The sequence below is a fragment of the Labeo rohita genome, chromosome 21 (assembly GCF_022985175.1).
Source record: "Labeo rohita strain BAU-BD-2019 chromosome 21, IGBB_LRoh.1.0, whole genome shotgun sequence".
In the NCBI taxonomy this organism is placed as follows: Eukaryota; Metazoa; Chordata; class Actinopteri; order Cypriniformes; family Cyprinidae; genus Labeo; species Labeo rohita.
Window position 1 is genome coordinate 20,888,975 of NC_066889.1, and position 17,621 is coordinate 20,906,595.

The following is a 17,621-nucleotide window of genomic DNA, read 5'->3' on the forward strand; positions in this document are numbered from 1 at the left end:
TGTGCATTGCAATAGAAAAATATACAAACAAACAACCTTTCAAAATACGATCTTTTAATTCTATAATAAGAACAACTGTAACGCTGCTAATAGTATGAGCGACTGAGGTATCAAGGTGTCAAACGTGTGTGTTCTGCCAGCCAGTCTGTATGTAATCTCTATCTCCAGGATGTCTGAAATGGCAAAACATTGCCGGTAGCAAACCCTAAAGCTGTCATGATATAAATCCGAGTTGTTAGGCTTTATGGAAGGTGTGTCATCCTCACTCAGCTGGGCACTTCCAAACGCCTCTGCAGGCTTCTGCTGACTGTAAGAACTTCCAGTAGAGTTTAGGCCCATCCATGGAGACAGAAACCACATTCCCTGAGGCAAGAGGCTGCACACACTCCTGGATATGAGATATAAAAAGCACAGCCAAACAATCATCAAATAACATTGCTGTTGCTTTCCACAAACTCGCATTAAAAGAAATTGGGTCTCATTCAATAATAATTGCGTGTTATATTAGTATTTATCCACCTTATTTTTCAACACGGATGAAAGCCTATGAGCAAGACTTCCGGTTTATTAGCCGCTTTAGGAAGTGATGAGAAGAATAGCAACGTGCAGTAAAAGTAAAACTGTTTGCACTTCAAACAAGTGTGTTTATAATTAAGATAATACAATATTATAATATGATGCGCAATATCAAGCAGCAAAACGAGCTGTTTTGTACAGCTAAAAATACAGGGTTTGCACTTACATCACGATTTGGTCAGTTACCTGGATGCGTGGCCATATTGGCGATACTCGGTTGTAAACAACCGCGTAGATTTCATGGTTAATGTACTACCTAATATGTTGTTCTGCTAATTTACGCTGTCTAAACCACGGTAAAAACGTGTGGAAGATGCTAAATCATATAGAGAAGGACCTAATAAGCAGAAAAGGGTGCAATAGTTTGAGTTAATAAAGTGAATAGGTGGTAAAGATACATACAAGCAGTATTAGTTAAGATATGAGTCTAATTTTTCACCTACTTGAGCGGAAATGATAAAAACAAACACGAATGTTGTCAAGATTCTTGCCCTGGAAATCCTGTTTCAGTTTGGCCAAACACAAACGCCTTTTGTTTCTCAGACAGTTTTTTGCACTCTTCTCCTTGATTTGTTATAACTTTTGACAGTCTATAGTACTCCACATGTTTTTCCTGGTCCGACCGATTAATACAGCTCAAAACATAACAGTAATAGACCATTTTCAGCAGTAATAATCAGCAGGTTCAGTGGCACTGTTTACGTTTAGTGCTGCCAATATGGCCGACTGATGACGAGTCAATTACCATTAATTCATTAATTATTATAATTTTTAAATGATTAATTAATTCATTAATTACCATCAATTTAGACCCATTAAATTTACAAATGGCTGTACCCACATTTACGAGAAAAATAAGGTGGATACTAAATTGAATATGGATTTTTTTGGTGAATCACGATTTCTTTTTGAAAACGTTCGAACGCATTATTCACACAGACATTCTAAATAAATAATGAATGAGACACATTCTACAAATAATCTAATTCAGTTGGAAAATATTTACCAAAGTTTATGAAGGGTGCACACAAAATATGGTCTTTGGTCTAAACTATCCACTGTGTTTTGGACTTCCTCAGAGCCGAACCAAAACTAATGAGGTACTGTGGTTGGTCTTGTTCATATGTGGTCTTCAGAAACTCAAAGGCTGAAAGCACCTTAAAAACATCTTAAGTTTCTTTCACTGATCACACCATTCCATCCTTATCATGGATTAATTGAGCTCTAAAAACAAAAAAGCACCCTTTAAAAGTTTGAAAACTGCTGCGTGCAGGTTGTTGAATCTATATCACTGGAGAAAAAATAAAAACAGTAGCTATATTTGAGATTGTTTAAAGCTCCTGAAGGATTCTTGTCTTTCAAGTCATTAAGTCGATGGATTTCAGGTATCATTACAATCTCATTTTGTTGACATTTACTCTCCCAGTATGCCTGTGAGAGGCCGGTCAGATCCAGATGTGCTGTCTGTGTGTGGAGGGTCAATAACACTTAGTATCATAGTACTGGAGGTCTTTTTGGGCCTGATTGCGCTGAGGAGGCTCATTGGGGGAAAGGTGTTAGATGTAGGCCTCTCTGGTTCAGCCTCCCACGCTGGTTTGCTCCATGACCTGATCCCTCCCTGTCTACATGTTGTCTCTAGGCCCCGTCTGGGTTCCACAGACTCCACTGCTGAGATGCCCACTCGTTTGTGACTCCTCCAGGACCAACAGGAACACGAGCCACAGCAGCAGCCTTTTGCACCAGAACATCCTCGGATAAGCAAAGCCAGCAGGTCCCTTTTGAAGGTGGTGTTGAGGGCGGCATAAACCAGCGGGTTACACACCGAATTGCTGAATCCCAGGATCTGAACCACGCTGACTAGGAGGAACTCAGAATCTAGATCAAGGTCCAGCTTACCTGTGTGCAGAGAACAGACATAAAAGATACAGTTATAAAAAGCATAAGGGCTTGTTTTTAAGGGCTATTCACAAACAATGAGTTCCTGTGTTAAAAAAAAACACAAGATGTAGGGTAGCCGAATCAAATAATAAAAAGGCAAGGTCTAGCGAGTATATTTTTGTGTCCATACCTATGTACAATAACATTCTGTTTATTATAATAACGTGCCACAGTTACATCCTCTGGTCGAGATAAAGTAGAGCGAATTAACAATTCGTTCCCACAACTTACTAATACGTCAGGTGATTTACTAATTCGTCTCCTCATTTTAAGTAAATGGTGAGCATGTTTTAGTACTTTGTTACCTCGTTTTAAGCACAGTGTGCTTAGTCGTTATACTAATATGTATAAAACAATGTGGATTTTTAAAATAACGTACATCTTTCATGGGTTTTCTACTATATATTTCAGTAAGAGACATAATTTACATTATATTAAGCCATACAAGTCTTAAAGGGGTCATTGGATGCCCATTTTCTACAAGTTGATATGATTCTTTAGGGTCTTAATGAAAAGTCTATAATATACTTTGGTTAAAAATTCTCAATGGTTGTGTAAAACAACACCCTTTTTACCTTGCCAAAATCAGATCTGCAAAAATCATCCTGTTCTGGTCGAGGTTGCTTTAAATGTTAATGAGCTCTGCTTGCCCCGCCCCCTCTTCTCTCTGTGGAGTGACGAGCCTGTTTACTTTAGCCGCGTTTAGCCACTAAACTTGCTAACTAGCACGTTATTATCAAAGGTGATTGCAGAGATTCATAAAAAGAAACCTTATACTCACTTCTGCTGTAGGTGAAGCTGGATCACAAATAATTTGCGCGAACATAGACACATTTATGTAGATCAGGAGGCGCATTCCCTTCACAAATAAACTTAATCCACTGCGTCTTCAGCGGCTCAGATGTCGGGAGTAAATGACGACCACTATGTTCATTATTACATGATTTTTAAAGATTAATTATTACATTATTTTTAAAGATTAATTAAAAACCACTGCATGGATATTTATCATTATAGGGTAGATGTGTACATACACTGCCAACACACAATAATGTTCAAACAACATGAAAAAGTGAACTTTGCATCCGATGACCCCTTTAATACCCGGAGTTCCCTGTAAAATAAAAACGAGAAAACTAGAAAGAAATAAACATATCTGTTAATGTCAAGATTAGATATACAGCACACTGTAGAAAGTGTGTCACTGGAGATGCAAACATGTTGGGGTCACAAGTGCTTTGTCATTGTTTCCTTTAAAACCTTCATTTCCATACCGGAGAGGCTCCAGTGTCTGATTATGAATGTCATTTCACTGAAAGTGGTTATGCTGTCTTCTGAAAGGCTTTTGTTGCAGCTGAGAAGCATGTTAACCGTGGAAAAAACAGTAGAAATGTATTGTGTGTTGTGCACATGACAATGGAGTAGATAGAATACTGGGTAGGAAAAAATAATAACAATAAAATATTACTATAAATCTGTGTATAAAAAGACTGAAACTTTGAAGAGTAAATGCAGATGGTAAATTGCACTGAATATTATGTGTGCGACCCCAGAATAAATGGGACGTAACATTGAAATAAGTAAATAAATAAGATGACTTTTATGATTTGCTGTGAATTTTCCTAATCATAAGCATTTCCTAGAGTTCTGATATGCTGCACTAATTTTTTTTTTGTTGTTGCATAAATTACATTATGCACATAAAGTGCTACACCTGTATTAATAATAATAATTTTTATGTGACATCACACAATCTGTGTATGGAGACAATACTACTACACCAAACTCACAATAGTTGCCATAGTGATGAATAAAGAGGAATAACAGAACAAATGATTGCATGTCGAAGGTTTACAGGAACAAGGTGTTGACCTCAACAAAAGGTTGAGGAGGAGGAAAGGGGAAAATAAGGAGAGAATCCGAAGTGAGAATGTGTTTGCTATACTCTCACAGGAAGGACAGCAGCTGGCTGACAGAATGTGTAAAAGGTTTTCTCATTATCTGTGAGGAGAAAAAACAGGGAGATTGACAACAGTAGGCAAGGGAGAAGGGCACAAGAAGTTTGGGGTACCATAGTCAAGCAGGAGGGAGACCAGATGGAAAGGCGCCCAGCAGGCGGCAAAGAGCAGCACCACAGTGGCCATCATTCTTACTGCACGCTTCTTCCTCCTGAGAATAAAAGGGATTTCTATTGTTACAGACATGTCAATAACAGCACAATACAGAGGTGTCAATCAAAGAGCATTTCATTTGTACCAGTCTACCAAGACCATGTGATCTGAGAGCAACAATGTAGACGACGTTATGCAATAGTGGCAATGAAAGCATCTGATAAATGGACCTTTCAAAAGCGTAGCGTGATTCACAGAATTATATGGACAAACAAAATGTGTTTATTGTTGTCTATTGTCAAAATCTTCACATGGGTATCCATGCTGCACTATTAGCCCAAGGGTCTTCAACCTTTTTCAGGTTCCTTGGTGAATAGAGATGTGATAAGGATCCTGTTATATATTGTATAAAACTAAGTGTTGCATTTAAAGCTTTTAAGCCTTTAAGTTTTGTACCATGTTAATGCATTTACTGTCATTCTTTGCAATGGTGCTTACATTTTCAAACCTTTAAAAATAATCATTAATGGGATAATTTCTCTTTAAAGAGGTCCTATTATGCTCTTTTACAAATTCTTGATTTTATTTTGGATGTGTACTAGAACATGCTCTCATGCTTGGTGGTTCGAAAAACGCATTATTTTGGCTTGGTTAGTTTTGGGTTTAATGAAGGTCCGAAAAACGAAATGTGTTGTGATTGGTTAGCTGTTCCAGTGAGTTGTGATTGGCGAACAGCTTAGACGGTGTTTCAGTACTGCCACGGCCCTTGCCAAAGCAGCAAGTTCCGTCTGCTTCGTTATAGTTAAAGATATATTAAGGTATAGTTGGCGCCGATCCTAACATTAACATTATCAAAGAACATCATCACTGATTGGCCTAGCCTAGTCTAGTGCAAGTTTATTCATTTTAAAAAACACTCGCATTGTAAGTGAAGCTATTTACACTGTATGATGAATAAATCTCTAACCCTGAGTTACGGCTCTGACGCGGCCACCGGAGCTGATCGCGACCACTCTAGTCAATGCTTCTGTTTATACCAGCTGTGCCACGGCTTGTTCAAGCGTCCCAGATGCGTCTCTCCACACTGCATCACTAAAGTTAGGCTAATCCCCACTTCGTCCCTACCCACCCCCCAACCATTCAAATTTCCGTAGGTGGGAATCATTTTAATGCTATTCTAATGAGCTTTGTGACATCACACCACCCGGAAAACAACGCTGTAGTTTTTTTCAACGGCTCGTTCATTGTAGTTCTTGAAAAGGGTTTTTTTTAAAAAAGAAATATCCCCCTTTTGAGTTGACTTTGAGATTTGTAACTTTGTAGATCTTTTTTATGCTTTAACATACACACCACACACTGACTAAAATTAAAAAAGTGAAAAAGCATGATAGGACCCCTTTAATGATGTACAGAGTCATACTCGTAAATTACACTGTCATTTTACTTAATGGGATTGCAATTCTTCATTAGTTATTTACCCTCATGTTGATCCAAACCTGAGTTTTTTTCTTCTGTGGAACACAAAACACAATATTTTAAGAAACACTACAGTGTATATTGTCTACACAATGAAAGTCAATGGGGTCCAATCCTTAAAACTTTATAATTATAGTCCTGGATGTGAATGGGCCTTTACTTTTTGTATTTTTGCTCTGCTAATGCAAATAGTTCCAAATGAAGCAATGACAGAGTTGTATTTTTTTTTTTTAGGTGAAGTATCTCTTTTAAAGGAAACCTTGAGTATTAAGGCTTGTATATAGTGTTAAGGCTTAATATAACATAAATTATGTCTGTCACTGAAATATGTAGTAGAAAACCCATGAAAGATTAACATCATTTTAAAAATCTACATCGTTTTATACATATTTTGGACTGTGGGGGACGCCAGTATTTCGATGATATGAAATGGTTGCACTCTGTGAGCTACTGGCGCTACCTGTTGCTATTTTTACCGCAACACAACTGGGAAAATAAAATACTGATACAATGACCACAGCTACTGAAAGAGCTTATAGGTAGTGATCGCTATAAGTGTAGGCTTAAACCAAATGCCGTACCATTGATTTTTCCCCACAAGGAGTCTAAACAGCCTGGATATCGAGTGAAATACACGCTGAGAAACTCCTTCAGTGGCTGCGGCGTCATGACAAGCGTCGACACGTTTACATCCTGCCAGGATGGCATCTAGCGTTTCTTGTCTCTGCCATTTGTAAGCTCTTTCAGTAGCTGTGGTCTATTAAAAGCCTCATAGGCATCATGGCTAAAGTGGAGAGAACAAAGACATAGGTCTTTAGGAAGTTCTATCCATCCAAAGGCATCTTCCCATTCTTTTCTCCTCTTCTTAATACTCTGGTAATACTAACCTGGTAATCTTGTTGATTTCAGATCCCGGGAGTGTTTGAAACATGACGTCATGTACTTTGTGTTTGCCCCAGAGCTCCCGCATGATCTTCCAGTACAGGATGGCCATGGTCGCCAAGGGGGCCAGAAACACCAGGACTGACAGACAGGTAGTGTAGGCTCTCCTTTGCCTCTGGCTTGGCCATACTTCCAAACAACAGGTGTGATGGACATCAAACAGGAAGTCATATTTCACCTGGGTAGTTAAATAAGTAGAAACTTATTATGCGAGCCCTTCATTCATTTCTATTTCAACAAAAGAGTTTGACAGATGGAGGGAAGGCTAGTGGCAGCTAAATATTCTAATATTCATTCTAATGAATATGTTTAGCAAATAATATTGCATGATCCTGTCATAATGATGGATTACAATTCACCATATTCCCAAATGAATTATAACAGTCTGATTTACTGAGTGGCAGGCATTGCTAATGGTTGAAGACAGCTTTTTATCCTTCTTATGAAGTTTATCTGCTGAATTTCTGAAACAGCATGACATCAATGATCATTTCATTGGAGTGCATACAAGACGTCCCTGAAATAAAAAATGTGTGAAGGCTGCACATGCAAGGACAAACAAAGACAAACAAAGCAAAAACACAAACACGATAAGTGAAAGGCATTATTATCTCAATGAACACATAATGGACATTACATTAGAAGGCCTCAATGGTCTCATCTAGCACAGTAGCATCTAATTTGATTCTAATAGTGTTGATGCATCTGTTATCTCTGGCGGTAGCTGCAGTGAATGAAAATTACATGTCAAAGAGTCAAGACATTTTCTGCTTATATTTAAACCATCAGTTGCTTTTTTCTATTTCTTTCATGTAATCTTTTGGTTTAATAATTACAAAGCAACTTCATAAACTAGGACATTTCTTTCAGATATATTTCGCTGATACTACTATCTGAGGTGAATACTGATGTTTATGACCTATTTTATTGTGTTCCTTATCTTTGACTGCTAATGACTTGAGTTTTGTCTGTTAAATAACACACCCCCGTGAGCAATCTCTAAATTGCTTGTTTATTCTAATAATAGTGGTTTGTATAATGGATAGGGATTGTTCTGGAAATGTCAGACAGAATGTGAATGTAGTATTTTTTTTCTTAGAAGTGCATGTTTACCTCCACTTTCTGAACAAACCACATGGGAGCCGCAATTGCCAGAGCAACCAACCACACAGCCACTGTAAAATGAGGGACAAGACATAATGTTTATAGTTCTGTTGAATTTCAAAAGAACACAAAAGAAGATATTTTGAAAAAGGTCACTGTTTTTGTACACAAGTCAATGGGGTTCAAATTTGCTTTGCACTTTCATTATATTGGACAAAACATCCTTTAAAATAGCTTTGTTTGTAAAAGATCGCCAGGGCAACCAACCACATGGCCACTGTAAAATAAGGCAAAAAACACATTATTTGTTGTTTTCTACAGTGTCACTATTGTCTGGGGACAGCAAGTGTCCACAAACTAAATTCGCTGTACCTGTATATGATAACTTTACTTTCTTTTTTTCTGTGGTACTTTACCATAAAGTTCCATTAGATAATGTTACTTAATGTATTAACTAACATGGACAATCAATGAACAATACATTTATTACAGTATTTATTAATCTTTGCTAATATTAGCTAATAAAAATACAGCCGTTCATTGTTAGTTCATGTTAATTCACAGTGCATTAACTAATGTTAACAAACACAACTTTTGATTTTAAATAATGCATTAGTACCTGTCGAAATTAACATTAAGATTATTAAAGACGTATTGTTCATTCTTAGTTCATGTTAACTAAAGTAGTTAACTAATGAGCTTTTGTGTAAAGTGTTACACTTTTTGTGAAAGGTGGGCTTTCACAAATTAGCGTTTTTATAGTTCTTATCCACCTCATTCTTCAAAGCAAAAGTAACCCTATGGGCAAGACTTCCGGTTCATTAGCCGCTATAGGGAAATAACGAGAAGAAAAACAACGTGCTGTAAACGTAAAACTGTTTGCACTACAAATCAGTGTGTTCATAACTAAGATAATACATTAAAGGGGTCATCAGATGCCCATTGATACTTTAGGGTCTTAATGAGGTCTATAACTTACTTTGGTTAAAATTTCTCAGTTTTAGTGTATAAAACACCCTTTTTACCTTGTCAAAATCAGCCCTTTTTAGAGCGAGCCGTTTTGTTGCATTTGCCTTTAAATGCTAATGAGCTCTGCTTACTCCGCCCCTCTCTACTGTGTGGTGACGAGCCGTTCTGCTGTGTACATTATAACATCCAACAGCAAAACACCTCAGTCGCTCAATCGGAGACATTCTTGTCTTCCCCTGCATCGAAGTCGACACAGTGGTGGTCGGACTGTTACAGCTCAGTCAGGGCGGGTCTAAGGTAAGACGGCCTTTTCAATCAACTTTCGTGGGAGTGGCCTTGGTTGGTGTGACGTCACACTGACAAGAAGCTGAGAATGACTCGATTTGAAAAAGGGGATAATACTTATAAAGATTTTAAAATACCACTGGGTGGATTTTTATCATTATAGGGTGGTTGTGTACACACTCTGCCAACACACAATTATGTTGAAACAACATGTAAAAGTAGTACCTTTTTAAAAAGCCATTTAAACACAGTTTAGCTGCTGTTGTATAAGATATCTTTAATAACTTCTTTAATCTCTCTTTCCATAACTCACCCAACATCTTGAAGGCATGACAAAGAAAGTAGCTGTTGCGGACATGCAGAGGATAAAGGATTCCCTGGAAACGCTCTACGGCAATACACGTCATGGTGAGCATGCTGGTCGCGATAGCTGTCACTTGCAAGAATGGTATTAACTTGCACAGAAAATCTCCTGTGGGTCAAAAAGAAAATGAATGAGGCACAATGAGTGAATCAGTGAGTCAGAAAATGAGTGAGTTAGGGAACAGGCAAATGATCTGATGAAAGACTGCATAAAAATATTGAATAACAAACTGGTTGACCTATTTTCATATATACAAAGTAGACAGGATTAACTATTGACGCATAACAATATAAGAAAAAGGATACAGAAGAGCCTTGCAGAGCAATTTCCAGCTAATAGGAGGAAATGCGTGGGCAGTAAATGAATAGTCTTTATGGACAATGATGAAAACAGAGGGGTGGAGTAGGACCACAGGCTTCATTTTCTGACACGGTGTTCCTCGTAATTACTATATAGGAGAGAGATTGGATTTGTGTTGCCATGGACTTAAAGAGCAATTTTCTGCCAGCAGTTCTGAGGAGTTTTCTATAACCCACTAATTCTTATTTTCCAGCTCACTGATCCTACATATTTCCAGATGCACCTTGGCATAATTCACCTGTTGCATGCTGGACATGACTGTCCTTCATTATACAGTGTCATTAGATGAAAGCTCATTAAATAAAATATAAAACATGACGGATAGAGTCAGGCATAGCTTGATGTATTATTAATAATAGAGGTTATATTTGAGTTATTTTTTGTTCTTGTCTGTATCAAGCATTCAATTTTGTCTGGTTAACACAGTCCAGTTAGATCCTGCTGGTAGACATCATAACGACATCATCTGATTGCAAATGCATCATTTTTCACCGATGGCCATTCAGCGGTAGCCATGTATTGTGTTGAAATACAATAACCAGAACTGAATGGCCGTTATACTTTATGATGCATCAAGCATTAGATTTTTAAAAAGAAATACAATGTGATGTAGCAAAACATCACTTAAAATATATTTCCATCATGACAACAAAAGATTTTAACATGGTAATGGATATGTTAATATATTTGGTCTTGGTAGATCTGCTACGCTACCATATTTATTAAAGGAAAAGTTGACTTCTACAGATTATTAATTTGGAGATAATTTACTTACCCTCTTGTCATCCAAGATGTTCAATTCTTTCTTTCTTCAGTCAGTAAGAAATTGTTTCTTGAGGAAAACGTTTCAGGAATTATCTCCATATAGTGGACTTCAATGGTGCCCCCAAATTTGAACTTCCAAAATACAGTTTAAATGCAGCTTCAAATGGCTCTAAACAATCCCAGTTTTTGAAGAAGGGTCTTATCTAGCAAAATGATCGGGCAATTTCTAAACAAATTGATAATTTATATACTTTTTAACCTCAAATGCTCGTCTTGTCTCATCTCTGCTATGCACATGTGTAGTCTGTGTAATCTGGGTCAATACAGTTAGGGTACAGGTCGAAGAACTGTCAAAATCATCCTACATCAATGTTTTCCCTTTTTTTTTGTAAAGGGCGTTTGATCTTCTGGGATCATTTAGAGCCCTTTGAAGCTGCATGTATGGGGGCACCATTCTATGGGGGCACCATAGAAGTCCACTATATGGAGATAATTCCTGAAATGTTTTCCTCAAGAAACATAATTTCTTATCGTCTGAAAAAAGAAAGACATGAACATCTTGGATGACAAGGGGGTGAGTACATTATCTGCAAATTTTTGTTATGGAAGTGAACTTTTCCTTTAACCCGTAGCAGATCTATACAGGTGGAGCTGGGGAAGGAGGGTTTCAGAGGAACTTAAATGTCAAGTAGTAAGCTCATTGGCTGTGTATGCAATATGAACCAATAAGCTTGTGCCAAGTAGTTTTATGCTGTGAATATCATCAGTTTGCATTAACGACCCATCAGCCTGCACCATCTAGAGTTTCATGACACTTGGCATTTAATATTTTACACTATTTTTCTTGCATTACATCCCATTACCCTAAAAAAACATGACATGACATGAAAACATGTTTTACTGCATTATGAGCATGAAAGACTACTTCAGAAAATAGATATATGGGCTGCTGCATCTAATAGGATTCAAAGAACTTCAGGTCAGGTAAAGTGCTCATTTACAATTCAACCACAGGTTTCACTGGGGAGAAGATCTCTTTTAATCAATGGTGACCTTCCATCTCATCAAAAGCTATTTGGAGCTCTAATTTAAGTGGTGTCAAACAACAATTCCACACAAACACAGATATATGCAGTAATGAGTATGCTACATGAAGATGTATAAGCACAACAGTGTCCTTCTGGTCTAAGCTGGTCATGACAACTTGCTTATTTATGTACTTAGGCCTTGTATATTTATGGCATCAGAATGACAGCTCCATTATAGACATGGAAGTCTACTTATAAGATGGCCATGAATAACAATAAGCCATGAGTAAACTTTCAGCTGAAGAAAAAACAAAACTTGTGTACAGGTCCATTGAAATGTTTGACAGCGGAATAATGTCTGTCATAATATATGTTCCACACATTATACATTACACTATGTAAATGCACTAGTTTTATTTATGTTTAAGCGATTTTGGTACTGCATGTCTGTTATGTTCACACACAATAATTTTATACAGGTTTAGGAGAACATGAGGGTGTATTATTATTATTAACATCTGATACCCTTTCTTAGAAATGGAAAAGAAATGAATTCTGACATTCATCTGAGATCCCCAGACAGTTTTAAATACAGTTTATGTCTTTTAAAAACCTCATTTTTGTGCTTCAAGGATGCTACGAAAGACATATTTTAATTCACACAGGTAACATCCGTTAGTTTAGTTTTGTACATGATTTATTCACTGGCATGAATTCATGTTACAAGTGCATCTTTTAGTCTGTGGACATGTACTGCAGTGTGGCACAAACGTTTGTTAAACTGTAGTTTTGTGAAAGATGAAAAAGAATGCGTGGACAGTACAGAAAATCTTTACACTTTGAACAATACTATACCATTTATGAGTGTTATGTCATGAGATGAATGCAATGGAGGTCAAGTACTCTTTTATCTTCATCAGTGTTTTTGATCATGCATGAACTATATATCCTTAAAGCTTTGTACTTTCTCAAAGCTGTCACTTAATGGAGTTGAGATTGAGTTATACATCAGGAGGCCTTGGGTTTATAAAAAAACATGGATATAGGCAGTTACGGCGCATTATAAACGAAGATTTCTGCCAAGCGTGAACAAAATGAAGCTTACCTGCCAACCAGTTGGTGAAGAAGTGCTGAAGCAGTGTGGCAGGAACACACACTATGGATATCAGGAGGTCACTGAGCGCCAGAGAGCAAATGAAAAAGGTGCTGGGAGACTGAAGAGCCTTCCTGCGGCATAAGAGAACCAGCACAGCCCCGTTTCCCACCACTGCAAGCCCAAAGATGAGCACGTAGAGCAGGCCAAAAACTGGAAGCAGGGAGCTAGGGAGTCTGGGCACGGCCACCAGAGGAGGAATGGAGAATTCCTGGATGAACTGCTGGCGAGAGAGGTTGGAAGCCTTCAGCATAAGGTCCAGAAGATGGGCGGTCAGGTTCATACTGATGAGGGTCAAGGGTCTTAGCTGTTTCAGTTGTAGCGCAGCTTGTGTTAACAATCTGTGGCGTCTGATCTTCACGATTTCTACAACGAGCCTGTTCAGGCTACATTAATGAATGGTTGTGTGTGATGTATTGATTTGTTTCTCTTTGTAAATAATGGCTTACAGGCATTTTTGATGGTTGCTTCTTGTTGTTGATGAAAAACTTTAATGCTTTTGTCTCACGCCTATTAAGTACATGTGTAGTAAGCATCGATTTCAAGCCACTTGGGACAATCTGTTGTGATTATCGACAGCCTGCTACTCTGCTTGACAAAATCCTCTTCAGTCAAAAGTTGTGTGCTACCAGCATTATAATGATGCCCCACTGTTCGCTCTCAGTAGAATGTTCTTTAGCTGTTCCAGCTCCTTCTTGCTAATGGCTGATATCACATTGTCTTGTGTTTTATTTTTTGCACAATCCTTAGTTATCATCACAGTCTGGGGGTCTGTAATTGTATTGCTTTCTCCATTCTGGATTGAGTCAGTCTTCGCCTTGTAATCTTGCAATATGCTGACAAATGAAGAAAAATGGTTCTGTTCAGATCATTTAAATATCCCTGTCCTGAGAACACAGCCCAAACTTTTGGGTAAAATCTACTTCCATTATAGTTTACTTGAAATAAGCAAGATCAAAAATATGATTGAAATTGCTGTTTTTACTCAGTACCGTTTTTATTTTATTTTAATTACATTTTTGACTTAGATCTTTATATTCACTGAGGTACAGTCTTTATAGAAAATAAATATTGTTTGCACATTTTGGGGTCTATTTCATGCTAAATAAACTTAAGTCGATTACGATAAGGCTATGAATGCATCAATGACGTAAATATGAAGTATAATAACTTATTAAATCACAAAATACGGGACGATACTTTAAGATATTTACAATATAAAACCGTAAATTAAAAACAAAGTTAATAATGTTGCATTAACTAAAAAAGTGATACAGACGCTTGTCAAAGGTTACGACTGCAGGTAAAACACTAAACCAGCAAAACATCCAATGTTAAAAACATTTCGATTTCATCTCACATTAGACAAGGCGACTCGTCGCCTGAAGTAAATTAATAAATATTACATACATTTTCTTTCAGCAGATCATACTAATAATAGCTAATGTTTCCATTCTCTGTTCAAAAAGAGATATTTCAAACAAATAGCAAAACACTGCGTTGTGATCTGATCCGATGGTTCGTTATTTCTTCAAAGTTTCTCCGATGCTCGTTTAAACTTCTTTCTTCATCATCGTTTCAAACGGCTGAGACACTTCGGAAATCATCTTCTGCTCCTCAGCACAGCTAGCGGGTTTTATCTAAGTTATATTAATTCTCTTACCTGAAATCAGTCAGTCATGCTTTCCTCTTGAAAGACGGCAACAAACACTGACAATCCAACATTCAACTACTGAGGTTGTAATCAAGTGACAGAGCAGTACAGCAGAAACACTCCCCTGGGTTGTGACGCTTCATCTGGTAATACATTTTTCCTTCATTTTACTATCTATCTGTCTGTCTGTCTATCTATCTATCTAGATCAACGACAAAAAAAGAAACAACGCAGTTTGTAAATTTACAATTATTACATTTATTTAATAATGTACATAGTTAATTTACCCATTTAAAGAAAACTGAAGGTGTTTTATCTGGTGTTTGCAACTCAATTTCTGTTGTACATTCGGTTTCAGGACCCTCTGTTGTCATTGATGTCTCTTGTGTGGTTGAAATTAAATCTTCTGCATATTTTATGGAAGTGGTTGGTGTCACTGGTTCATTTGTACCTTTTGACTCAGTATTTTCTGAAATGAAACCAGCAGGTTTTGAGTGTTTTTCTTCATATGTTGTAGTTGTTGTCATCACAGGTGTTTTATCTGGTGTTTGCAACTCGATTTCTGTTGTACATTCGGTTTCAGGACCCTCTGTTGTCATTGATGTCTCTTGTCTGGTTGAAATTAAATCTTCTGCATATTTTATGGAAGTGGTTGGTGTCACTGGTTCATTTGTACCTTTTGACTCAGTATTTTCTGAAATGAAATCAGCAGGTTTTGAGTGTTTTTCTTCATATGTTGTTGCTGTTGTCATCACAGGTGTTTTATCTGGTGTTTGCAACTCAATTTCTGTTGTACATTCAGTTTCAAGACCCTCTGTTGTCATTGATGTCTCTTGTCTGGTTGAAATTAAATCTTCTGCATATTTTATGGAAGTGGTTGGTGTCACTGGTTCATTTGTACCTTTTGACTCAGTATTTTCTGAAATAAAACCAGCAGGTTTTGAGTGTTTTTCTTCATATGTTGTAGCTGTTGTCATCACAGGTGTTTTATCTGGTGTTTGCAACTCGATTTCTGTTGTACATTCGGTTTCAGGACCCTCTGTTGTCATTGATGTCTCTTGTGTGGTTGAAATTAAATTTTCTGCATATTTTATGGAAGTGGTTGGTGTCACTGGTTCATTTGTACCTTTTGACTCAGTATTTTCTGAAATAAAACCAGGAGTTTTTGAGTGTTTTTCTTCATATGTTGTTGCTGTTGTCATCACAGGTGTTTTATCTGGTGTTTGCAACTCAATTTCTGTTGTACATTCGGTTTCAGGACCCTCTGTTGTCATTGATGTCTCTTGTCTGGTTGAAATTAAATCTTCTGCATATTTTATGGAAGTGGTTGGTGTCACTGGTTCATTTGTACCTTTTGACTCAGTATTTTCTGAAATGAAATCAGCAGGTTTTGAGTGTTTTTCTTCATATGTTGTAGTTGTTGTCATCACAGGTGTTTTATCTGGTGTTTGCAACTCGATTTCTGTTGTACATTCGGTTTCATGACCCTCTGTTGTCATTGATGTCTCTTGTCTGGTTGAAATTAAATCTGCATATTTTATGGAAGTTTGGTGTCACTGGTTCATTTGTACCTTTTGACTCAGTATTTTCTGAAATAAATCAGCAGTGTTTTTTCTTCATCATGGTGTGGTGTTGACTCAATTTGCAGGTTTTGAGTGTTTTTCAACTCATCACAGGTTTTTATCTGGTGTTTGCAACTCGATTTCTGTTGTACAGTTTCAGACCCTCTGTTGTCATTGATGTCTCTTGTCTGGTTGAAATTAAATTTTCTGCATATTTTATGGAAGTGGTTGGTGTCACTGGTTCATTTGTACCTTTTGACTCAGTATTTTCTGAAATGAAACCAGCAGGTTTTGAGTGTTTTTCTTCATATGTTGTAGCTGTTGTCATCACAGGTGTTTTATCTGGTGTTTGCAACTCAATTTCTGTTGTACATTCGGTTTCAGGACCCTCTGTTGTCATTGATGTCTCTTGTCTGGTTGAAATTAAATCTTCTGCATATTTTATGGAAGTGGTTGGTGTCACTGGTTCATTTGTACCTTTTGACTCAGTATTTTCTGAAATGAAACCAGCAGGTTTTGAGTGTTTTTCTTCATATGTTGTAGCTGTTGTCATCACAGGTGTTTTATCTGGTGTTTGCAACTCAATTTCTGTTGTACATTCAGTTTCAAGACCCTCTGTTGTCATTGATGTCTCTTGTGTGGTTGAAATTAAATCATCTGCGGATTTTGTGGCAATAATTGGCTTTGCTGGTTCATTTGTAGCTTTTGACTCAATATTTTCTGAAGTAAAATCAGCAGGTTTTGAGTGTTTTTCTTCATATGTTGTAGCTGTTGTCATCACAGGTGTTTTATCTGGTGTTTGCAACTCGATTTCTGTTGTACGTTCGGTTTCATCTTGATGTCTCTGTCTGGTTGAAATTAAATCTTCTGCAGGTTTTATGGAAGTGGTTGGTGTCACTGGTTCATTTGTACCTTTTGACTCAGTATTTTCTGAAATCAAAGCAGGTTTTGAGTGTTTTTCAGGTTTTTCATCATGTTTTATCTTCATCGATTTCTGTGTTTTGTCATCTTGTGGTGTTTTATCTGGTGTTTTTGCAACTCGATTTCTGTTGTACATTCGGTTTCAGGACCCTCTGTTGTCATTGATGTCTCTTGTGTGGTTGAAATTAAATTTTCTGCATATTTTATGGAAGTGGTTGGTGTCACTGGTTCATTTGTACCTTTTGACTCAGTATTTTCTGAAATGAAACCAGCAGGTTTTGAGTGTTTTTCTTCATATGTTGTTGCTGTTGTCATCACAGGTGTTTTATCTGGTGTTTGCAACTCAATTTCTGTTGTACATTCAGTTTCAAGACCCTCTGTTGTCATTGATGTCTCTTGTCTGGTTGAAATTA

General features: G+C 37.3%; 2 protein-coding genes across 3 annotated transcripts; both read right to left on the reverse strand.

Moving 5' to 3' along the window:
• Positions 1-14,839, reverse strand: LOC127152920 (pyroglutamylated RF-amide peptide receptor). Of its 2 annotated transcripts, XR_007825145.1 has the most exons (8): positions 14,735-14,839; positions 13,024-13,907; positions 9,715-9,873; positions 8,157-8,218; positions 6,989-7,221; positions 4,586-4,683; positions 1,583-2,472; positions 1-388 (listed from the first exon to the last, which is right to left on the reverse strand). XR_007825145.1 is itself a non-coding variant. In XM_051093822.1 (7 exons), exons 2-7 carry the CDS (start codon positions 13,352-13,354, stop codon positions 1,991-1,993), a joined length of 1,365 nt encoding a protein of 454 aa, XP_050949779.1. In that variant the 5' UTR covers positions 13,355-13,907; positions 14,735-14,839; the 3' UTR covers positions 1,402-1,990. The 2 variants fall into 2 exon arrangements, 1 of the variants encoding a protein (XP_050949779.1); XM_051093822.1 differs by lacking the exon at positions 1-388 and having other exon boundaries at positions 1,402-2,472.
• A 164-nt stretch (positions 14,840-15,003) lies between these two features.
• Positions 15,004-16,312, reverse strand: LOC127152157 (uncharacterized). The gene is made up of 2 exons (XM_051092660.1): positions 16,077-16,312; positions 15,004-15,851 (listed from the first exon to the last, which is right to left on the reverse strand). The coding sequence occupies exons 1-2, from the start codon at positions 16,222-16,224 to the stop codon at positions 15,004-15,006; spliced, it is 996 nt and encodes a 331-aa protein (XP_050948617.1). The 5' UTR covers positions 16,225-16,312.
• Between the last annotated feature and the right edge of the window lie 1,309 nt (positions 16,313-17,621).

Excerpts from the sequence above, each read along its gene's own strand:
- LOC127152920 (XM_051093822.1), bottom strand. The coding sequence starts at position 13,354 with ATGAACCTGACCGCCCATCTTCTGGACCTTATGCTGAAGGCTTCCAAC. Across the intron at positions 8,219-9,714 it reads TCATGCCTTCAAGATGTTGG|TGGCTGTGTGGTTGGTTGCT; the intron begins GTGAGTTATGGA and ends CTCATTTTACAG. Across the intron at positions 7,222-8,156 it reads GGTTTGTTCAGAAAGTGGAG|GTGAAATATGACTTCCTGTT; the intron begins GTAAACATGCAC and ends TTAACTACCCAG.
- LOC127152157 (XM_051092660.1), bottom strand. The coding sequence starts at position 16,224 with ATGACAACAGAGGGTCATGAAACCGAATGTACAACAGAAATCGAGTTG. Across the intron at positions 15,852-16,076 it reads AGAAAATACTGAGTCAAAAG|GTACAAATGAACCAGTGACA; the intron begins GTACAAATGAAC and ends CTGAGTCAAAAG.